The sequence below is a fragment of the Schistocerca cancellata genome, chromosome 1 (assembly GCF_023864275.1).
Source record: "Schistocerca cancellata isolate TAMUIC-IGC-003103 chromosome 1, iqSchCanc2.1, whole genome shotgun sequence".
Classification (NCBI taxonomy): Eukaryota; Metazoa; Arthropoda; class Insecta; order Orthoptera; family Acrididae; genus Schistocerca; species Schistocerca cancellata.
Window position 1 is genome coordinate 1,278,866,153 of NC_064626.1, and position 25,553 is coordinate 1,278,891,705.

At 38.0% G+C, this 25,553-nt stretch overlaps 1 protein-coding gene across 1 annotated transcript in view; it reads left to right on the plus strand.

The window, feature by feature from the left end:
• LOC126146787 (transformation/transcription domain-associated protein) overlaps nt 1-25,553 on the plus strand; it is a 508,296-nt gene that overhangs the window by 159,464 nt on the left and 323,279 nt on the right. Inside the window, exons 22-25 of the mRNA XM_049915647.1 lie at nt 1,274-1,449; nt 4,605-4,802; nt 5,960-6,145; nt 17,068-17,266. Coding sequence (XP_049771604.1) covers nt 1,274-1,449; nt 4,605-4,802; nt 5,960-6,145; nt 17,068-17,266 — 759 coding nt within the window. The remainder of the gene's footprint in view (nt 1-1,273; nt 1,450-4,604; nt 4,803-5,959; nt 6,146-17,067; nt 17,267-25,553) is intronic.

The following is a 25,553-nucleotide window of genomic DNA, read 5'->3' on the forward strand; positions in this document are numbered from 1 at the left end:
TGGGGGAGGGGGGATGGACAGAGAAAGTCTGGAGAGGGTGATGAACACAGAGAGATGGGGGGAGGAGGGGCAGGAGGAGGTTGTGAGAGAGGGGGGATGGAGGTGATGGACAGAGTCGGGGGAAGAGGTGTAGAGGGGGGAGGAAGACAGATAGTGACACTGGGAAGAAGGAGATAGATGTATGTCCAATTTCCTTATGTGTGTAGCACTTCTCCTTTGATCAGACTGAGCCACATTGTGTGGCAGGATACAGTCAGTACATGTGGATTTCCATTATTTATATACTATTCAGGAATTTCTAGTACTGTTTCATTTTTGTTAGTCATCTCTTTGTTATGCGTGTTGTTTTCCTCTTTTCCCCCTGTAGTCTCCTTCGTCCCATGTTATAGCTATTATAAGCCCATTTTGTGGCTGTCCGCCCCCGGTAGCTGAGTGGTCAGCACGACGCAATGTCAATCCTAAGAGCCCGGGTTTGATTCCCGGCTGAGTCGGAGATTTTCTCCACTCAGGGACTGGGTGTTGTGTTGTACTAATCATCATCATTTCATCCCCCCTGCTGAAGTGGCGTCAAATCGAAAGACTTGCACCAGGCGAACTGTCTACCCGACGGGTGGCCCTCGTCACACGACATTATTTTGTGGCTTTTGTTTACCATCTATAACTTTACAGCATCATGCTGTTTGGAGGTGGTGCATGTGTGTTCTGTAAGATAGGGAGGGGACAGTGGGTGACAGAATCCGTAATTGATCAAACTTTGGTGAATTGTATTACCTGAGAGATGCCCACCATGCCAAAGGCCATACAGGGGGAAAACATAGTGACATCAATTTTTATTTACATATGAAATGTTGATACCAGTCAGTTAAAGCTGACAATTTCCCTCACCATTGAGAAAAAAAAAAAAAACAAACATAAATGGAGTTAGTAGTTAATATATTTACTAATTTTTGAAAACCTAATGGGATAAAACAGTGATTTGATTGGATAATTTGGTCAAATAATCAAGACTGATTAATATTTTATACTATATTTACAACTGTGGTGACATACATTTATCATTTTCTTATATGAATTGTTCTAATTTTCTGGCATGTTTGAAAATAATATTTCAAAGTTTGAATGCAGTTTTGGAGCCTATCTACAATAACAAAAAAATTCTTTTGGGAAACCTGTAACACGTTAGTCTTCTACATATTTGGTGGAGTTACAGATGAATTAATTTGATATGGCTTTTTTTTCTGCAGTCTGTTGATGTAAATTTTTATTTCAACAGGTCCATTTTCAATGTCCGCTAGACAGTCTGCTTTGGTCGGGATGGATCCTCTCGTGCTGATTGATGCCCTTGCGGTAATAATGGGACATGAAGAGAAAGAACTGCTGAAACCTGGCAACCTAGCTTTGATACTTATCCTAGAAACAGCAACCAACATTTTGGGCACAAAACAGCGAGTAAGTCATCTTTTACTCTTATTGGGTGGAACCTTTCTCTAGCCTGAGAATTTTGATTATGGAGTATAGCCAAAGAAATGATGAAAAAAGGAGAATGAGCGTACTATACTAATCATGACATTCACTACCTATTCATGATGAAAATGGTGGAGACATTTGTTAGCACCTTGACCATGCTTATTAGATTGACATAGCTTGGAAACCGAGAAAATGTCTCGCAAGTAAGAAAGAAACTTCCCGAAAGTTTAAAATTTTGTACCAGACTGGGACTTGAACTGGGATATATACAGGGTGTTTCAAAAATGACCGGTATATTTGAAACGGCAATAAAAACTAAACGAGCAGCGATAGAAATACACCGTTTGTTGCAATATGCTTGGGACAACAGTACATTTTCAGGCGGACAAACTTTCGAAATTACAGTAGTTACAATTTTCAACAACAGATGGCGCTGCAAGTGATGTGAACGATATAGAAAACAATGCAGTCTGTGGGTGCGCCATTCTGTACGTCGTCTTTCTGCTGTAAGCGTGTGCTGTTCACAACGTGGAAGTGTGCTGTAGACAACATGGTTTATTCCTTAGAACAGAGGATTTTTCTGGTGTTGGAATTCCACCGCCTAGAACACAGTGTTGTTGCAACAAGACAGTTTTCAACGGAGGTTTAATGTAACCAAAGGACCGAAAAGTGATACAATAAAGGATCTGTTTGAAAAATTTCAACGGACTGGGAACATGACGGATGAACGTGCTGGAAAGGTAGGGCGACCACGTACGGCAACCACAGAGGGCAACGCGCAGCTAGTGCAGCAGGTGATCCGACAGCGGCCTCGGGTTTCCGTTCGCCGTGTTGCAGCTGCGGTCCGAATGACGCCAACGTCCACATATCGTCTCATGCGCCAGAGTTTACACCTCTATCCATACAAAATTCAAACGCGGCAACCCCTCAGCGCTGCTACCATTGCTGCACGAGAGACATTCGCTAACGATATAGTGCACAGGATTGATGACGGCGATATGCATGTGGGCAGCATTTGGTTTACTGACGAAGCTTATTTTTACCTGGACGGCTTTGTCAATAAACAGAACTGGCGCATATGGGGAACCGAAAAGCCCCATGTTGCAGTCCCATCGTCCCTGCATCCTCAAAAAGTACTGGTCTGGGCCGCCATTTCTTCCAAAGGAATCATTGGCCCATTTTTCAGATCCGAAACGATTACTACATCACGCTATCTGGACATTCTTCGTGAATTTGTGGCGATACAAACTGCCTTAGACGACACTGCGAACACCTCGTGGTTTATGCAATATGGTGCCCGGCCACATCGCACGGCCGACATCTTTATTTTCCTGAATGAATATTTCGATGATCGTGTGATTGCTTTGGGCTATCCGAAACATACAGGAGGTGGCGTGGATTGGCCTCCCTATTCGCCAGACATGAACCCCTGTGACTTCTTTCTGTGGGGACACTTGAAAGACCAGGTGTACCGCCAGAATCCAGAAACAATTGAACAGCTGAAGCTGTACATCTCATCTACATGTGAAGCCATTCCGCCAGACACGTTGTCAAAGGTTTCGGGTAATTTCATTCAGAGACTACGCCATATTATTGCTACGCATGGTGGATATGTGGAAAATATCGTACTATAGAGTTTCCCAGACCTCAGCGCCATCTGTTGTTGAAAATTGTAACTACTGTAATTTCGAAAGTTTGTCTGCCTGAAAATGTACTGTTGTCCCAAGCATATTGCAACAAACGGTGTATTTCTATCGCTGCTCGTTTAGTTTTTATTGCCGTTTCAAATATACCGGTCATTTTTGAAACACCCTGTATCTTTCAAGGGCAGTACTCTTCACGACAGAGGTATCTACGCAACTTCCAAACTTGGAACATTTGCCTTTCGCTGGAAAATGCTCTGCTGACTGAGCTACTCGAGCTTGCCTAGTGACCCATCTTCACAACTTTAAGCTTTACTTCCACCAATACTTAGTCTCCTGCCTTCCAAACTTCACAGAACTTCTCCTGTGAAACTTGAATGACTAGCACTCCTGGAAGAAAGAATATTGTGAAGACGTAGCTTAGCCACAGCCTGTAAGATGTTTCCAGAGTGAAATTTTCACTTTGCAGCAGAGAGAGTGCTGATGTGGAACTGCTGGCAGGTTAAAACTGTGTGCCTGATCAAGGCTCAAACTCGGAACATTTGCCTTTTGTGGGCAAGTGCTCTACTGAGTGAGCTACCTGAGGGCGACTCAGGACCTGTCCTCTAAGCTTTACTTCTTCCCGTGAAAGGCAAAGGTTTGGAGCTCGAATATCGGTGTGGCACATGGTTTTAATCTGCCAGGAAGTTTTCATATTGGCACACCCTCCAATGCAGAGTGAAAATTTCACTGGAAGAAAAACTGTGAGAACAGGACGTGAGTCGTGTTTGGGTACCTCAGTTGGTAGACCACTTGCCCGTGAAAGGCAGATGTCCACACAGTTTTAATCTACCAGAAAGTTTTATATCAGTGCTGTCACCAAACCATGATCCTAGGACCATCACATGACTACACAGGACGGCGGGCACCACTCTGCAGTGACCATGGTCTGTCTGTTGTCGCGTGACAGTGGGATAAATTGTAGAAACATCTCGGAGACTGGTTAACATCACAGGTCATTGGCACGTGGAACTGATGATACGAAGGTAGTGGCTTCTGCTGAGTTGCTGTACCAGCAAGGGTATTGACTCAGTGGTCAAACGTCAGGACCCAATGCTCCATCCAGGACACTGACTGAGGCTGTGTTGTATTCTGTTACACATCATTGTAGGAGGACATTCAGAAATGTTAGTAATTTAGGAGTCAGTATTGAAAACCAGTGACTGGGAAAGCAGTGTGGAAAATTGTTTTCTGTTGCTATGAAAACTGGTTCTGTAAGCTATCGCAATATTACATACTTCTGTTATTCGTGCCATTCTAATTTAACAATTATGTCCATGATATTTATTGGTAATTTTGAGTATTTTAGTGACTGACCAAATCATGTTGTAATGTAGCTTTGTTAAATGCAAATTTTTTTGTACTCTTTAATTTCACTAAAGTCATTGCTGTCTTGTGTCCACATCAGCTTATCATCTGCTGTATAATTTGTTTTCCTTTTCTTTTGATTCAAAGGCATGCCGTTTGCCACTCATGGAGTACCTGTCTGAGCGCATGTGTGCGCTCTGCTACGATCGAGCGTGGTATGCAAAAGTGGGAGGCTGCGTCGCAATAAAGTTCTTCTATGAACGTATGGATATGCGCTGGATATTCGAACATCTCTTTGTTTTCTTAAAAGCACTTCTGTTTGTTATGATGGACCTCACAGGGGAGGTAAGTAACTTTCTTCATTACGTCTGTAAGTGATTGAAATAGCATAATTAGTTTTTCACCATATAACGGAGATGCTGACACACACACACACACACACACACACACACACACACACACACACACACAGGCCTTTACAAATGTCTGCTTGTGTCTGTGTATGTGTGGATGGATATGTGTGTGTGTGCGAGTGTATACCCGTCCTTTTTTCCCCCTAAGGTAAGTCTTTCCGCTCCCGGGACTGGAATGACTCCTTACCCTCTCCCTTAAAACCCACATCCTTTAGTCTTTCCCTCTCCTTCCCTCTTTCCTGATGAGGCAACAGTTTGTTGCGAAAGCTTGAATTTTGTGTGTATGTTTGTGTTCGTTTATGTGTCTGTCGACCTGCCAGCACTTTCATTTGGTAAGTCACATCATCTTTGTTTTTATATATATATATATATATATATATATATATATATATATATATATATATATATATATAGAAAGATGATGAGACTTACCAAACAAAAGCGCTGGCAGGTCGATAGACACACAAACATACACACAAAAATCTAGCTTTTGCAACCAACGGTTGCCTCGTCAGGAAAGAGGGAAGGAGAAGGAAAGACAAAAGGATATGGGTTTTAAGGGAGAGGGTAAGGAGTCATTCCAATCCCGGGAGCGGAAAGACTTACCTTAGGGGGGAAAGAAGGACAGGTATACACTCGCGCGCACACACACACACACACACACACACACACACATCCATCCGCATATACACAGACACAAGCAGACATTTGTAAAGGCAAAGAGTTTCCCACGTGGAATGTTTCCCTCTATTATATATATATATATATATATATATATACTGCAGGCTGAGGCAACTGAAACCATCCATCCTGGATTTTCCATAGTTTAATAAATAGTTTTTCAATAAAGTTTGTATGATACAAAGTTATATTCATTAAAACAACAATGGAAATTCTTGGGTGGAACATTACACGTGACATATTGTTATCTTGATTTAGGGTAGCCAGAGGTTTTCAGCAGTTGTGCTACTGGCTTAGTAATAGATGATCTGGACATTAAACAGAGATATTCATAGAATGTAGGGTAATATAGGGAATTTTAGTTGTTATCCTTGTTTGTTATACTAATGTTGAAGTATTAAATTCTAGGTGTCCAATGGTGCTATCGATTTGGCAAAGAACAACTTAGAGAAAATGCTGACTTTGGCTGCAGCACCGATTGAAAGAGATGGAAATAATGAAGACCTGCTAAATGCACAGAGTAAGAGTCTGTTTGACGTGACACATGAACTGGTGCGACAAGTCACAAGGCCAAACACGCTTATCAGGGAGCAGGTGAGTTAGGAAAGAATGTCCATTTTTTGCTAGGCATTGTTGAATATCGGGTCTGATATTCAGCAGCCTCATATTTTGTTCACTTAGCAACAGTGAAAAACTGTATACAGTGCCTACCAAAGTTCAAGAAACAAGATAAACTGCATGCTGTAACTACTTCTGTGTATATCTTAATGGACAAAAAGTTTCAAAAGACTTTTGTTTGTAGAATCCACTTTGTCTCTTATAGAGGAGATTTTCGTTACCCATAAGGTTACGACATTTGTTACATTACTTTCATAATATAAATTTTTGATGTTAAGTAACTTGAGTTTCTTGCTAATAAGTATTATGCTGGCGACTTCTCACTCCATACAACAAGAACTGAGGAAATATGACACTGAACGCATATTCAGGAGAGGCAGGATACAGATCCCCATCCAGATAACCTGTTCTAGGCTTTCCACAATTTTTGTAAATAACCTCATGTTATTCCTGGAGCATTCCTTCAGAAAAGTGATGTTGCCCTGACAATTAAATGGTTGATAATGTTCCTTAATGCTGCACTGATGTAGAGAAGTAGAAATATCACTGTATATATTTCCTCCCTTGACCTATGTCCTCACTTCCTTTCACCAGTTTGTACATTCCATATTCCTTGTTGCTGTAGGCATCTCATTGCTGGCCCCCTCTCAACTCCTTCCACTGATCTCTGTCCCATACCATTGTTGATCCTAATGGTCATCCACATAATCTTGCCATATTCTTCCTTTGCCTCCACTTTTCTTTTTTTATTTTAAGGACAACCTCTTATTAATCTGTAATTAGATGTCATTACATGTCCCACCAACTAAGATTTTGGTGTTTTAGCTGATGACATACTGATTGACTCCTGTTTTGTCACAGTTCTTACCCACCGCAGCCGAGTTTGGCAACGCACACCTGGCCAATGGTGTTAGACTTGAAGGAAGTCAGGTTGGATCCTGATGGGAGAAAAAAATTTTCAACAGCAGTATTTGAACAACAAGTGGGGGAGATGTGGTTGTATAAAGTTCCTTGTCACCAGACTTCACATCAAATCCTGGATAAAACTGCGAACTCTGCTCAGTGTTGTAAGGAGTGAGGGCATGTGGCAGTGTTGGCAGTGATCCATCCTTCGGATGCGGACATTAAACTTGGCAGCCCCATTGGTGCTATGCGCTGGCATTGGGTTACACCCTGTCCTTCCTCCCATCGTCATACAACATAAGCATGACACCACTATAAACTGAGTGTGAGAAAATGAAACACCTACAGGCATTCTTATGATTTTATTTATTTTGTTGAAACCAGTTTCAGTGCTTCAGTGCACCATCTTCAGGCTGTAGTTAATGCGGAAGGGGTTGACATGATACCTATACATACCGCACCAGTGGGCGGCATAACTGGTTATGCAGATCATCCGAAAACTTTGATGTCAGCACTCTAACCATTTCAACTCTTTGGATAGTTAGAGTGCCAACACCAAAGTTTTCCGATAATCTGCGCAACCAGTTACGCTGACCTCTGATGCTATATAGGTCGTGTCAGCTACAGCCTGAAGATGGCGCATTGAAGTGCCGAAACTGGTTGCAGCGAAATAAATAAAATCATAAGGATGGCTATAGGCCTTTCATTTTCTCACAATATCAAACGGCCATTGTCCCAAAGATCCCCTGTGAAAAGGATAGACATACAAAAAACTGTAAATTGAGGTGACAGAAGTCACGGAATAGTGATACACATATATACAGGTGGTGGTAGTATCACACACGCAAGGTATAAAAGGGCAGTTTATTGGCGGAGCTGTCATATGCACTCAGGTGATTCATGCAAAAAGGTTTCAGACACGATAATGGCTGCTTGAAGGAAATTAACAGACTTTGAATGCAGAATGGTGGTTGGTGCTACATGTATGGGACATTCCATTTCAGAAATTAGTACAGAATTCAATATTCGCAGATCCACAGTGTTGAGAGTATGCCAACAATACCAAATTTCAGACATTACCTCTCACCTTGGGCAATGTAGTGGCCGATGGCCTTCACTTAATGACGAAGATCAGCAGTGTTTGCGTAGAGTTGTCAGTACAAACAGAAAATCAACACTGTATGAAATAACTGCAAAAATCAGTTTGGGATATATGACAGATGTGTCCTTTAGGGCAGTGTGGCAAAATCTGGTGTTAGTGGACTATGGCAGCAGATGACTGACACGAGTGCTTTTGCTGACAGAAAAACATCGCTTCTACTGATCTTGTGACCACATCGGTTGGACTCTAGATGACAGGAAAATTGTAGCACGGTCAGGCGAGTCTCGATTTTAATTGGTAAGAGAGTTAATCGTGGGTGCATAATGGTGTGGGCTGTATTTACATAGAATGGACCGGGTCATCTGGTCCAACTGAATTGATCATTGAGTGGAAATGGTCGTGTTCAGCTACTTAGACACCATTTACAGTCATTCATGGATGTCATGCCCAAACAATGATGGTATTTTCATGGATGACAAAGCGTCATGTCACTGGATTATGATTGTTCACAGTTAGTTTAAAGGCCATTCTGGACAGTTCAAGTGAATGATTTGGCTAGCCTGATCACCCAACATGAATCCCATCGAATGTTTACAGGACTTAATCGAGAGGTCAGTTCACGCACGAAATCTTGCACCGATGACACTTTCCCAATTAGGGACGGCTATAGAGGCACAGTGGCTCACTATTTCTGCAGGGGACTTTCTTTCAATGACTTGTTAAGTCAATACCATGTCGAGTTGTTGCACTAAGCCTGGCCAAAGGTAGGCCTGACTCATTATAAGGAGGTATGTCAAGACTTGTATCACCTCACTGTACATACATCCAGTACAGTCACCTAAATTCTGCAGATACACATAGAAGGCAACTGTCGCACACTGCAAGGAATACAACCATTGTTCACAGAGGATAGGAACCCTTTTTAATGAGGCAACTCAGCCTAACCCTTGAGGTCTCCCAGTGAACAATACCACCCTTTCTTTCCTAAAGCTTTATTTCTAATTCTGTCTTTTCATGTTATCGAAGTTGTATAAAACACTCTCACATTGCTTATTGCTTGCAATCTGGGTGAAATCTCAATAAACAAAAAAGTGAAAAATTTAAAAATAAAGTGATGACTACCAATTGCATTTCTTCCTTTCTGAAGAGCTGCAAATAGCAAAATATGTTGGGTCCTGGGAAGAAGAGGTGTAAAACCTCTTTTCTTTCTGACCAACAAGAAGACAAAGGAGATCCAGCAGCCTGCTAAGCTCAGGAATTTATAAGCAGCAGACGCTGTAAGAGAGGCATATTGCATCACAGTGAGGGTTACTGCTGAAATTCTGAGAATTTACTTTCAACCAGTTTATTGCTTATTGCTACATATATCTTTGAGAAAAGACCAAGAACATATCATAGAGAGATTTGAGCTCTCATGGTAGCTGACTCGTGTCATATTTCCTGCTAACCGTTTGTGACTGGAACAGGACAGGAGGAAGTGATGGTGGTACACAAAGTACCCTCTGCTGCATACTGTAAGGTGTGCCTTGCGTAGTGTAGAGGTAGAAGACTTTTTAGAATGTGGAAGCAACTACATTTGTCAGTCTGTTCATACTATTCTTGACCACTGTGGCAGACATCAAAGGCACATTAAAAATAGAGGATTTGGAAAAACGGCAGTTGCTGAACAGTCTCACAAATAAAAACAGAATAATGTTCCATGAAACTAAAATCTTGTCCCACACTTCTACATACTAGGATTCTATTATTGAAGGTGCACCTAAAATAAGAAAGTTTGAAAACAGCCACATTCAGGACAGCAACTCTGAAATTAGCAGTGCATGGAAGTGTGCTCTTAGACACTGAGGAGACAGAGAAATGCACAGAATTGCTTAAATTTCTACATGATTTCTGGAACCATCATTACAGAGGAGGACACTCTCTGGCAGTACGGTGTAATGGTGACATACACCGACCAGTTACAAGTCAGGTATGAGCTATGAATGATCACTACACAAGCCCCACCAGTAATCATTCCTGATGAACGTGATTGAGGGTGTCATCGAAAGCTCCAGGTTTTACCCAGATTTGACATGACAAGTAAATTGAGAATGTTTTATACATCTCTCTCTTCATGCTATATTTAACATAAAGGTACTAACACCCTGCATGTCAATTTGATTTTATCTTTGTTTATGTGTGGGAGTTGAAATACGGCTAAGACACAAGTTGAAAATATGATCACTATTTTTTCTTATTTACTTAAATTTGCCATATTTCGTGACAGTACCTTTTCCATTAGACGTTTATACGGCGATATAGTCTTGGCTTCAGTTGTCTGAGAATGATTCCACAATGCATCTTTGTTGGTTGCAGAATTGACGTGGTTCAACGTGTTTCTCTCATTTTGGTGTTTCAAATACAGTTTCTTCAAATGTAATTTCTTCTTTTTTAGTTAATACAAAAATAATAGTAACATACTTCAAATTGTTCTTCCGTCAACACCATGGTCAACACACACCAAGAGTTAGCTGCCGACTTACTATAGTCAAAGATGACTCCAACGTCAAAGATGTTTTACACCACACACAATCTTCCAGTTGTAATCAGTCTCTTTGCTATTCTTCGATACATATTCTAATAGTAATCAATATGCTTTTACTCTCAAAAACAGAAGTACATTAACATATAATAAGACAAATTATAATAAATCCTGACAAAAATATAAGAAAACATTTACAATTCGGTATCGACAAATACGGTAAAGAAAATAACATCTCCCAGATCCATTACAACTGCTCCCCAGGGCTTTTGTTGTTATGGACATATACAACAAAATCCCGACCACACTCAGTAATGGATCTGTATTACACAATTAGTACATTAATGATGCAGTCTGATAACCTCTTCCGAATTTGGACTCTTTGAATCTGTGGACTGGTTACTGGCTGTTGTTGCAATGATACTTCCCCATCAATCTCATACACAAAAATTCAAGTAAAGAAATTATTTGACATGACAAATATACATGGTATAAAACATACATGAGAAATATTCTAACATACAGCATACAGATTGAAAATAATAGAAAGGCAAAACTCATTTCCTACAATAAGTTTCAAAATTTTTTTTTTCTTTTTTTTAATCAATGTTAATTTCATTATGCTTACATATTGTACAGTAAAAACGATACTGGACATATATAGTGTAATGTGTTTTTCTCTATATTTGCCTTTTATATATATATATTTTTTTAACTTCTGATTTTTTTTATTTTTTATATTTTTTATTAGTCATGTTTTTTTGTTTTTTGTATATTTTTCTTTTGCTTATGATTTTCTTTTTAATTTTTTTTACTCATGTTTTTTTTATTTTGTATTTATTTTTTTTTCATATGATTTTCTTCTTTTAGTACAGCTAAAGATACATCAGTATTATCTAAATTTTTTTTTTTGCAATTATTTATGTACACTTTCCTCTACTACAATATTACTACAAATCACATTCTTGTGAAGAGTACTTTTGCTCCCCACAACATCAGTATAAACAACAATAAACTGCTCATATATCATGAGGCTTTATCTAAAATTGGTTTTGAAACTTATACCTTTGCATGCATGTCCTCACATTATTAATTTATACATGGAAATATACATACGTGGTTGTACAGGTAGTTTTGTTCTAACAAGCATATTCCAGTGGAGGACTTTTGTCTTAGATGATAATAGGTTATTTAAATTTTGAAATTGTGATTTCTGTTTATGCAGTTTTATTCCACCATCTTTTTTCGAAACTACTACTAGAGGATTATTATATGCACTGATACTCCTTTCCATTATATTACATCCTTCCATCTTTTTCAGCTCTTTCTCAACAGCAGGTCTTTTTGATATTGCAATACTGTATGGTTTTATGAAAAATGGTTCATGAGATTTTACCTGAAGCTCACACTGATAACCCTTTACCCTACCAGGTATGTCACTGAAAACATCACTGTATTCCCACAGCAGATTTTCTAACTGTTGTTTTTGCTCCCCAGATAAATTTTGTGTTTCTGAAATTTTCAAATTTACTAAATTCCCAAATTCAACTTCATCAGTATCAACTCTATGAGTTTCAATATTCTCCAATCTATTTTCTTTTAGTAAATTGATACTGTCAAAATTTCCATTACTCTGATCACCAAGTGTGTTCACAAAATTTGTCTGAATGTATTCCCTTTCACTAGTTTCTATCAAAAGTTTTCTTCCAACCCAATCAAATGCTGTATTTACTTTTACTATCCAATTCATACCCAAAAGAAAATCCTCATTAAATTCCTGAATTACAAAACATCCATGTGTGAACAACTTGCCTTCAATTAAAAATGTCACTAAAGCCTGGCTTTTTACCAATTTACTGCTCTTCCCAGTAGCACCTTTTATTTTTACCCCAACAACTGGCATTTCAACATAATCTTTCCCCACTTTCAATTTCTTGCTTAACCATTCAGATATTCCCGAGATCTCACTTCCTGTATCAATTAAACATTTACCAATCCATGACCCAATTTGAACTTTTATATAAGGACTGCAAAATTGATCACTTTTCTCAGAACCTGTATCCTCATGTAACAAATCACTTTCAATTTCCCCAAACCTATACTTATCAGAATCATATGGTATATTATTACATGTATTATTTGTCACAGTTATAAAATTTGCACAAGACACAAAATTATCATTAGTACTCTCTATTATCTCAAATAGCCAAGAATTTTCATCCAAATCACATTGTTTACTATTGAAGTACTTATCCTTCAGCTTTTCAAAAATAAAATATCTCATCTTTTTCCACCACTCAGGACATACAGTTTCACATACATTAATAAGCATCTTTCTAAAGTTCTTGTCAAAAGAAATAGTTTCACTGTTCAGCCATATATTCATAAGAAATGTGTGTGTGTCATTAGTATCTGTAAAAGTTTCACTTAGGCTACAAGTTATACATGTGGCACCGTTATTTGTGTAGTCAGATTCTTTACCAACAACATCAAAATTCACACTTTCACATACATCCATCTTGTGAGCTTTATTCATCCTGGTAACATCCCTGGGAATTTCTATAATATTCTCACTATTTAATCCATTTTCAACCATGTGTATACCCAACTCCCTACTTAAACTAATGAAATACCTTTCCTCAACATCATCATCAATACCATTACCATCATTATCAACTTTATCAACAACATCATTATCATTATACATATTCAAGTCATACACATTCAAATTATCCCCCAAAATATAATTTCCCCTTTCTAAAGTTACCAGATCCCTTTCACCAATATTTTCATTCTCACAGCATGCATTCTCTCTTTCATTCACACACATCTCTGAACTACTACAAATTACATCATCTGACAAAATGTTGTTCTTTTCTGCCCAAGTGTAAAATTCTGTTAAATTAAATGGATCACAATTACTTTTATCTACTGTATGTTCTTGTGTACTGAAAATTTTATTTTTATCAATATTATTTTCCTCTTGAAATTTCTTCAATAAGTAACAACTAATAACCTCATGTGATAGCTTAGGTTTGGAACTGTCATGTTTGGGTTTATGATACTCACATCCATTGGTCCTTTCATCATGATCACCTTCTGCCTCAACCTTGCGGACCTTCAAGGGGGCGTCTACTCGTTTTTTGTTTCCTGAATTACAACTTGTTCCTGTTTGAACTGCTGATTGTGGTTCTGCCAATGCCTCTGATCCACATTTCTGTTCCCATTCCTATGCCAAACATTACCTGATTGTCGATAGTTTCTATCGTATTGACCTCTATCAAAATTTCTGTGATTTTGATCCCTAAAGTTTTCTCTACTTTGTTGATTATTACCGCGAAAATCATGTTCTTGTTTTGGATAAAAATTATGGTCCTTCTTCTGAAAATTGTTATATCCCCCTGAATTTTGACTAACACCATGATAATTGTTTTGTTCCCTTTTTTGAAAGTTATCATTTCCCCAATTTTGACCGTTACCTTTCTGAGTAAACCCACTGTGTGTTGTTGTTGTTACCCTATCCAACTTTTCAATATAATTGAGAAACTGCTCTACATTACTATCAGGACAATGAACTAAACTCAACTGCATTGCTGATGGCAATCTTCTCTTTAAGGTATCAATTTTGATCAAGTCATCCAAAGGTTTTGTTAAATGAATAAGTTTTTGAAGTTCACTTTTGCAAAATTGTTTCATGCTCCCATCTGATTCTCTATAGTTTCGCCCATTCAAAAATTCACTTTTGATTCTAGTTTGTTTAAGATCATCCCAAAAATTTTCCATAAATTTTGATTCAAATTCTGAAAATGTCATCCCCAAAGTTACAATCTGGTTTCCCCAAGTCAAAGCTTCCCCTTCCAAGAATTTTTTCACAAATTTAATTTTTATTTCATCTGGTGAGTGAGGTAAAAAACAATCTTTACAATACTGCATAAAATCAACGGGATGTAAGGGTCCATCTACCGAAAAGTGCTTCACTGGAATATTAGATACAAGATTACATGAGTTGACATTGTAATTTTTGCTTTGAAATTCAATGTTAAAACTTTCAATTTTTTCGCTAAGTTCTTTGACAGATTTTTTGTTTTCTAAATCATTGCATTCTACTTTTTCTTCTAAAGTAACCAAACGATTGTCAGTTTTTTGTTCTACATTTTTTACTAAAACTTTTGTATTCTCATCCAAAATTTTAATTTCCCCTTTAATGTCATTAAAATCAATTAAATTTATTTCCCTATCTGCCAGTAACTCATTTTTTACAGTATTAATTTCACCGCTCAATTTAGCATCAATTTCATTTACTTTTGCTTCCACAGATTCAATTTTTTCCTCAGCATTGTCAACTCTGTTCGAAAGATCACCCACTTGGGTATTGACTGCTTGGACTTGCAACAAAATGTTATCAATTTTTTCATCCCAGTAAGTCTTATTGTCGTCAAGTGTTTGTTTAATTTCTTTCGTGAAATTTACAAGAAAACTTTTTAAATCAAACTTATCGGTTCTTTCACTTTCATTTGACCTGTCCTGATGTTCGAAGTCTATTAAATTACTACTTTCTACTTTAGGCACAATACTCTCGAAAATCTCATAAGTCATTGTGAAGAACAAAAATTTATGCACAACAATACAGAACAAGATAAAAAAATTGTTTTAACAAAATACGATGGTTTCGTGACTTATCTGGAACACTCTTCTACTGTTGCAAAACCACGTTTTCCATCCATGTGATTGTTGACCAAAATTCTTGAAATATTTTCTTCTGTCGAAAATTATATTTTTCGCCGAAACATTTCTTCTCCAAAACTTTTACTTCCCGATGAACACAAACACTGTAACACACATTCTGAAGAAACTGGTATTAACACACACAAATTTTCTTCCTCGTAGCACTGTTGAAAATCTCGTGAACACGATATCCCGGCTGCTGAGCCCCCAGTTGAAATACGGCTAAATGTTATCCCGGCTGAGCCCCCAGTTGAAATACGGCTAAGACACAAGTTGAAAATATGATCACTGTTTTTTCTTATTTACTTAAATTTGCCATATTTCGTGACAGTACCTTTTCCATTAGACGTTTATACGGCGATATAGTCTTGGCTTCAGTTGTCTGAGAATGATTCCACAATGCATCTTTGTTGGTTGCAGAATTGACGTGGTTCAACGTGTTTCTCTCATTTTGGTGTTTCAAATACAGTTTCTTCAAATGTAATTTCTTCTTTTTTAGTTAATACAAAAATAATAGTAACATACTTCAAATTGTTCTTCCGTCAACACCATGGTCAACACACACCAAGAGTTAGCTGCCGACTTACTATAGTCAAAGATGACTCCAACGTCAAAGATGTTTTACACCACACACAATCTTCCAGTTGTAATCAGTCTCTTTGCTATTCTTCGATACATATTCTAATAGTAATCAATATGCTTTTACTCTCAAAAACAGAAGTACATTAACATATAATAAGACAAATTATAATAAATCCTGACAAAAATATAAGAAAACATTTACAATTCGGTATCGACAAATACGGTAAAGAAAATAACATCTCCCAGATCCATTACAGAGTCAAGGTCTGCTAGCCATATGGGAGGCTGGAGTTGATAAACAAATTGAAGATCTTTCTCTGTCATTACCATCCTCTTTGTTACACGATACTTCCTGTATGATTTGCAGTATTTTCACATACATATGCATATGTGCTCCACAAGTCATGTGCACTCTGGTGGGTATTTCGTACCAATATCATTGATCTTCTGTCGTATTTCATTTTTGTATTGAGTGAGGGGGGGAAAACAACATCCTGTATACGCCCTAATATTCTTCTTACATTCTCATTGTAACTATACCAGACATAATGGCTACACTTTCTTCCTCAAATATCACTTTTGTCTGCATTCCTTTGAACTTTTTACATTAATGAAGTCTCTCTACAAATACCCCCACCCCCATCCAACCTCACCCCTCACAAATGCACATCTCACTCCATTGCCAGATGATTGTTCCTTGATGTTTCAGTGTGTGTGTTATGAAGAGGTCCCTAATTTAGTAAAGATGTATACATTTTCTTCCTTGATTTGATTTAGTACCATCTCCTAGGTTATTTATCTGATCTAGCCATACAATCTTCAGCATTCTGCTGCAGCACACATTTCAGAAGCATCTGTTCTCCTTTCTGTACTGATTATTGTCCAAATTGCACTTCTGTACAACACTTGCAGAAAAGACTTCCTAACACTTAAATTTATATTCGGTGTTAATAAATTTATTTTTCTCTGAATTCTTTTATGGCCAATGCCAGTCTGTATTCATACTCGCTGTAATTCTCCATCATTAGTTATTTTGCTGCTCACCAAATTATTATTATTTTTCAGACTATGCATTCATTGGAGGTACTGGCTAAAATACAGAACAAGACGGTCACAGAAGTGATGGAACCACACAAGGAGGTTCTTGAAGACATGATACCTCCCAAAAAGCACTTGTTGCGTCACCAACCAGCCAATGCACAGATTGGGCTGATGGATGGAAACACCTTCTGCACGACTATGGAGCCTCGTCTGTTTACAATAGGTGCAGCATTTTAATGCTGTTGAATGAGTAATGTTAAGCATATGAATAAATGGTGTTAGGAGTTATTGACAGTGTAGGATATCAGCAGAAAATTGTGTTCAAGTTACCAGCTAATGAATTTGCATGAAATGAAACAGTGAACTCTGAAAGTATTTAAAATATGTACTGAGGAAATGTACTTGCCAAGCAGCAGCAGCAGTAGCAGATAGAAACACACAGAAAGGTATGAAACAGTTAGTTTTCAGGACTGGATACCTCGCCTTATAACTAAAAAGAGGACAGGATTGGAGGAAAGAAAACTGGTGGGGTGGGAAGGGCACGAGAAATAGGAAATGGTACCCAGAGCTCCTAGGAAAGAGAGACCTACCAGAAAGCAGCTATTTCTCTGCTTACTAAGTCATTCTATCTGCCTTACTTTGTGATTACAGTCCCTATGTTCGTATTTGATGTATTAGTAGGTGTAGAATTTATTATAAAATAGGTAGCTCTGTCTTTTGGAGAAAAATGATAAACATTTATTATAGAATTATTTTTATTCTTCAGAGGTGCAATCACAGAACATGCTTTTAATCATTGCAAGTTTTGTATATACAGGTGCTCTGGCCGTCATCAGAAACCATGCACTACTCAAGACTCTTCGCAACTTAAAGAATGTTCTATGATTGTGTCTATAGCTTGAGCCAAATAACAAAACTGCATAACAGTCAAGCACAGGAGGGGATGATGTTGTCGGTCCATGTTAGTCTGCACAAAGAAGATGGCTTCCCCAGCAGCAGTTGAGTGCTTCTGCCAGGAAATATTCACATTATGTCCATTAACATGCAGTATACGATTTGCTAGGCAGGGTGGTAATAGTCATACCAGTTTTCTACACACTTACACAGCTAGTGTAGGACATTCCGTCATGTAAAATGTGAACGCTGCACACAGAAACACTGCTAACGACAAAAACTGACCACAGTTGTTGCATTACCAGTCAAAAGCATCTTCTGGAACTGACTGTCATTCTTGCTCTTCTACCTCCAGTGCCAGTTGCCACAGTGATGGACAGAATAGCAGGCATGATAATTTCCGGTTGTTTCCATGGTAGCTATCCTGTAAACAACTAGCTGTCAATAACTTTGTTGTTCTGTTCCAGATGTAGAAGAAACATGAATAATTGTAGAATGTCTTATGTTGCCAAGTTTTACTTCGAGTGGACAAAACCAGTAAAAGTAATGTTGGGTAACTTAATGATACAGTAGGCCTACTGTCTTTTGTACATGAAGTACTTCCACATGTTGTTTATGCATAAACACTGTAAACAAGATATAGAAGATGAAGATATGACTTACGAATGTGCACTGGTGAAGTAAAGAAAAAGACTGCAGGCACATTTTATCATAAAGTTTTCCATTAATTTCACTGTCCCCTTTTTGCCAAGGATTGGAATTGGGCTGCTGTGATAAAAGTAATGTTATGTTGGTTGTCATTACTGTGGCATACTCTCTACTGCTTAGCAAAATGTGTGCAGCAGTGAGTCAGGTGTGATTTTCTACACGCTTCAAAGCGAACATTTTTTATTATAATGTGACTAGTAACCTCCATTCGCAGTTCTGTAAGAGAATCAAACTCCCATGTATAAAACAGCCTAATACATCTGATTATTTAACAAATGAGTTAATGTGTTAAGTATTTGACATTAAGCTCCTAACTGAGGAAAGTTTACAAAAAGTTTGAAATTATGTCTAAAGCCCCTAAATACTTCTGTTCTCAAATCCTGGGTGAATATAGTCTGGATAATTCGCAAACTTTGAGTCAGGCTGCCTTGAGCCATATACGAGTACACAGTTTCTTTGTGTAATACTTATCCTACTGTGTTAAACCATTAACATAAGTTTTTATACCTCTTAATGAGTCGATTGTGACAACATTTAAATTTTTTCAATTCCATCAGTAGTTAAATGAAATACTGAAAATCAAATTTTTCTTGTCCCTGGAAGCTGTTGATAGGCAAGCTTCAAGTGGGACAGTGCACAATGCACCAGGTTAGTCGTTTAGTAATATATTAATGTTTGCATTTTTTTAAAGGAAGTAGTATACTTAATCACTCTCAGTACAGGCGAGGCTTTGAAAGTTTAACACAGAGAGGATTGAGTACTCTGCTGAGCTTCCAGGCAATATCATCCTTCAGAAGTATCTAAACCACACATGCACACACACATTACATTGACTGTAATGCTGTGGTTTGTGTGGTGTGTGTGTATTGCACTAATATTAAAAATTTTATATTAAATATTGGATGTTATTATTCTGTTGTGTTGCACTCTAAGAAATTGGACATTTTTAACTTCTTTTCTCATTCGTGAGAGTCCTCTCCCCAGAATATATGGAATACAATACAAATAACATAACAATATTTCTGATCTGAATTCGTTATTGTGCACTGGTGAGATTTCTGCAAGTGTGAAATGATAGTCAAGGATGAATTCAATGCAAATAGGAACTTTTTTAAAAGGACTGTGATAAGAAACAAAGTAAATTCATTTTTTCCCTTCATGGTCTCCTAATTTCGAAATACATTTTTTTTCTTTCAGATCCAGAATATTTTTTACCCCCACCTTTGATGGAAGATGGAGATGTTAACATCCAGTTACTAACAAAACCTTGTCCCGCCGAAGCATCATGTCTTTATTGCCCCAGAGGTCTGAAAAATGATAGTTGCCTTTTGATAATTCTTGGCTGTAAGGAGTGGATTTCAGTGGTGTCCAATGTCTTTATTCCTGAGTAGTGCATGTTTAATCAGCAATCTGCATTTACACTACCTCATATAAAGAAAGTGTGTGTGTCAAACTTGTTGCCAACATCACTTGTAGTGCAAGCACTCCTCATATTGTCTACATGACAGTAACGACTGTACCCCCCCACCCTCCATTATGGTAAAAAGAAAATCAACAAACTAGGAAAGGAGGGAGGACCAGCATCTGTCGTAATGTCATCTGTCTTGTCTTATTAGATTAGATTAGTACTTGTTCCATAGATCATGAATACGACACTTCATAATGATGTGGAACATGTCAGGTTAATAAAATGTTTCTATACAAGATATTACATTAGACAAAATATTACATGACACTTAATAATAATAATTTTATTTTTTTAATTTTTTTTTAATATTATTATATATTTTTTTTTTTTTTTTTTTGGAGGTTGGGAAATTACCCACTTTCTATATCCAAAAATTCATTTAATGAGTAGGAGGAGTTGCCATTAAGAAATTCTTTTAATTTCCTTTTAAATGCCATATGGCTATCTGTCAGACTTTTGATGCAATTAGGTAAGTGACCAAAGACTTTTGTGGCAGCATAATTTACCCCCTTCTGAGCCAAAGTTAGATTTAACGTTGAGTAGTGAAGATCTTCCTTTCTCCTTGTGTTGTAGCCATGTACACTGCTATTACTTTTGAATTCGTTCGGATTGTTAATAACAAATTTCATAAGTGAATATATATATATTGTGAGGCTACAGTGAAGATTTCTAGATCTTTAAATAAGTGTCTGCAGGATGATCTTGGATGAGCTCCAGCAATTATTCTGATTACACGCTTTTGTGCAATGAACACTCTTTTACTCAATGATGAGTTACCCCAGAATATGATGATGCCATACGAAAGCAGAGAATGAAAATAGGGTCATTGCAAATTTTGGTGATATACATCTGAGTAAATTAGCTTACCACACCTAATAGCGTATGTAGCTGAACTCAAACGTTTCAGCAGATCCTCAGTGTGTTTTTTCCACTTCAACCACTCATCAATGCATACACCTAGAAAATTTGAATATTGTACCTTAGCTACCGATTTCTGATCGAAGTCTATATTTATTAATGGGGTCATTCCATTTACTGTGTGGAACTGTATATACTGTGTTTTGTCAAAGTTTAATGAGAGCCCATTTGCAGAGAAACACTTAATGATTTTCTGAAAAACATCGTTTACAATTTCACCAGTTAATTCTTGTCCGTCGGGTGTGATAGCTATACTTGTATCATCGGCAAAAAGTACCAGCTTTGCATCTTCGTGAATATAGAATGGCAAGTCATCAATATATATTAAGAACAGCAGAGGACCCAAGACCGAACCTTGCAGCACCCCATTCTTGATTGTTCCCCAGTTTGAGAAATCACCAGTTTTTTGCATATTATGTGAACTGTTTGTTTCAACTTTCTGCACTCTTCCAGTTAGGTATGTTTTAAACCATTTGAGCACTGTCCCATTCATACCACAGTACTTGAGCTTATCTAGAAGTATTCCATGATTTACACAATCGAAAGCCTTTGATAGATCACAAAAAATCCCAACGGGTGACTTCCGGTTACTCAGAGCATTTAATATTTCATTAGTGAAAGTATATATAGCATTTTCTGTTGAAAAACCCTTCTGGAAACCAAACTGACATTTTGTTAAAACTTTATTTTTACAAAGGTGTGAAGCTACTCTACAATACATTACTTTTTCAAGAAATTTGGATAAGGCTTCGCAGATCTAGATTTTAACTGACAGTGCAGATGTTTTTGGTGCTTTAAAGTAGTCATGTAGACTGAAAGCAATTATAATGGCTCACATTCAATCTAACTAGGGCATATACAAGCATTGTAGCATTAATCCTGAGTTAGATAGTTCTAATTATGTTCAATCTACATGGCCATTTATAACACACTGGCGGTAGCCGTCCTGTCAGTTGAAATCTAGATCTGCACTGCAATAAAAAAGGCAGATGAGATTACAATCGATGCTGACCTTCTTTCTGCCTTGGATTACACCATGGTTGTGGGGCACAATCATTCCCACGGAATCGAACATGATAATCAACTAAGTATTTCGAAGTGAAATACGAAAGGCTGTGAAAATACCATACTTGGCCTTCATTGGCACAGATTTTCTTTGCCAATCCCTACTTCTCAATTTGTGTTGTTATGTATAGCAGTAGTAGTAACATCTTTCCCTTAAGTCATGATATGATGTGATAATGCAAGTGGGGAGAGGAGGTGAGGGTATCCCAACTTATAGGCTGCTTCCAGAGTTCTTGGGTTTACTGCTGGATCCAGTTGTCGAAGATCCACAGCATTTCAGAAAATAACTGTTCTGCCATCATCAGGTGGTGCCGACAGAGTGATGTGTCTGCTGTGTGCTGATGGTATTTATGTCTGCTGGTCCAGAGTTTGGTCCTCACCAGCCCCACGGCATGCTCACCCTGGCCCAAGGGAGAAATGGCAGTTGCCTTCTGCCTGCCATCCCTGTTGCACCTTGCATCCAGATTTTGTGTTCTGCTTTGATGGAGCTTAATATTGGCAGTCGTTCCTTGCTCAGTTGGAAGTAAGTGTGTCTGTTTATTAAATTATGAGTTACGTGGATAACAATTGGTTCTTTGGAAAGCACGGGTCAGTCATTTGCTGGTAATTCATTTTATGTCCATTTTCAATACTGCGTTCTGCTATTGCAGACTTGTTGGGCTGTGGTTAAGTGTGTGCAGCGCTTGTTTTTGTACATCGATCTTTGATTGTGCAGGTCATTTGTCCGATATAAGTTTTTCTGTTTTCACACAGAACTTGGTACTCTCACTTTTTTGAGACCTGTGTCATCTGTCACTGTCCATAATAAAGCTTGTATTCTGTATGGGGGGTGGAAAACTACAGAAATTCTCAGAGCATCTGGATTCCATCCATGAAAACATCCAGCTTGCCATGTAAATTGGAAAAGATGGCAAACTTTCTTTTCTTGATGTCCTAGTTAAGCATTGCTATGATGTAATGCATCTTATATAGATATGTGTGATTTGTCGCAGTCATATTGGATCTGTTACTCTCTCTATATGTGTTGACATTAATAAATTTCAGAAATATACGGTCGCCTTACTGGATTATTCTTGTGGTCCAGCTAATCCACCCCGTAGCCATGTAAGATCTTCTTCTTCTGATCTTCATTTCATGGAAAGGTGGTGTTTTAAAAAAGCAATAACTCTTCTGAACTACTAAATTAATTCAACTCTGCCATAAAACTCCTATTTTTAAGTCTTCAACTCAGTAATAGACAGAACCCAAATCAAATAGCTCACACAAAACTTAATAAGTCAACATCAACATAACATATCCGTCTTATAACATATACATCATCCGACTCAAGTCATACATCCAAGTTTGAAGTCCCTGACTCTGTCCTTTATTTGTTTGGGACCCTTTTTGACATTGCCAGTAGCCCTCTCTCGTCTAAGAGTTCAGGAAACCAAAACCACAGATCGGAGCATGCATATTGGATTTCACAATTATCTTTAGCTGTCCTGAAAGCTCACAGTGGAACAGAGTATTCCTAAGAATTCCAGTGTACACTACAGTGCTCAACAGTCTTGTACACAGGAGATACTTCATTTCAGACGAACAAAGCCTGATAAGAGAGCTGTGGCAATTGGAATCCATCTTCCACAAGAACGGGTACAGCAGTCGACAGATTCGGATGGCCCTGCAACACAAGAGCCCCAAGAATGACTTGGAGGCCGAAAACACAGAAGAAGACAATAAGAAAATGGCATTTTACAGATTGCAGCAAGGTACTATCAAAAATTGGCAGACTGCTGTGAAAACACCACGTGACATCAGTTTTTTTCTCACTACCCAAAATATGGGCTTTTTTTTTACAGACAGTGAAAGATGACCTAGGTCTCAAAAAAGGAAGGATGTGCAAAGTTCAATGTGAATGCGGAGAAACTTGTATTGGTAAAATGGTCTGCACAATCAAAGATTTACATACAGAACATAAGCGCCACACATGCTTACTGCTGCCCAACAAGTCTTCAATAGCAGAACACTGCATTGAAAGTGGAGATAAAATGAATTACCAGCAAATGAATGTCCTGGCTACCACCGATTAATTTTGGACTTAATTTTCAAAGAAACAATTTAAATCTGTGTGGCTGATAATTTATTCAACATGGATACTGCCGTCCAGCTGAGTAAGGCATGGGTGCAATACCAAGCTCCATCAAAGCAGAACATGACATCCAGACATGAGATACAACAGCGACGGCAGGTGGAGGGCAACTGAGACTCTTGCTCCCCCACCAGTATTGCAGCCGCATGCTGCCAACCACCGAGCACAGCGTGGGGCCAGTGAGGGACAAACTCTGGACCAGCAGGTGTAAGTACCGCCAGCACACAGGTAGACATGTCATTTTGTCATGGCGGAATGATTGGATCTGGTGGTATGCTTGAGAATCTTGGAAGCTCCTTACTTTATCCTGTCAGGCATTTCTCTTAGACAAGTTACTTGATGAATACTTTTTAATGTTGTGACAAAGAATGAGGAGACCTTAGCATGTAATTAAATCCTGCCATAGTGCTCAGTAAATGATTTTGAAATGTCATTTGATGATCATAATTAATAAGTTCCTGAACATAATAGTTTTTAGTAATACTTAATAATGAATATGATAATGATAATGATTATGGTGATGCTGATAGTAACTGTTGGTATGTTCATTTACCACTCCAAAGTCTGGTTGGCCTTGAAAGCAAAGTCCTGGCTTTCCTAAATTTTTAAAGGATTTGCCCATTCTTATGTGTAGTATATCTATATTTATCAAACAATGGAAAACCCAGGATGGAGTAATGATAGTATTATGAAAAGAATACTGTAGTTACTATTCACCACACAGCGGAAATGCTGAGTTGCAGATAGGCACAACAAAAATGTGATGCGTGTTTCAGTTACATTTGTGTGTGTGTGTGTGTGTGTGTGAGAGAGAGAGAGAGAGAGAGAGAGAGAGAGAGAGAGAGAGAGAGAGAGAGAGAGAACATCTAATTCCGATGAAGGCCCTTTTTGCGGAAAGCTGACTTACGTGTTGTGCCTACCTGCGACTTTGCATCTCTGCTATAAGGTGAGTAGGAGCTATCATTTTTATAATATTGTCATATCTATGTTCTGTTCTGCAAGCAATCTTTGGTATCTGGGAATGTTACTTTGTGTACCACTGTTACTTCCCCTCTTTCCTGTTCCAGTTTCAAATGGTAAATGGAAAGAATGATTGTTGCTAAGCCTACCTGATTTATTGGTGACTACACTTCATGAGCATTTTTCCAATGAATCTGTCTGCTATCTGCCGTTCAACAGTTAGTTTTCTATGGTTATTCCGCTGTAAATCTTTCTGAACACATGCTCCCAGATATTTAATGGATGAGACTAGTTCTAGTGATTGTTTGGCAGTCTTGGAATCACGCAGTAATCAGTCTTTCTGCCTATTTATGTGTAATATGTTAC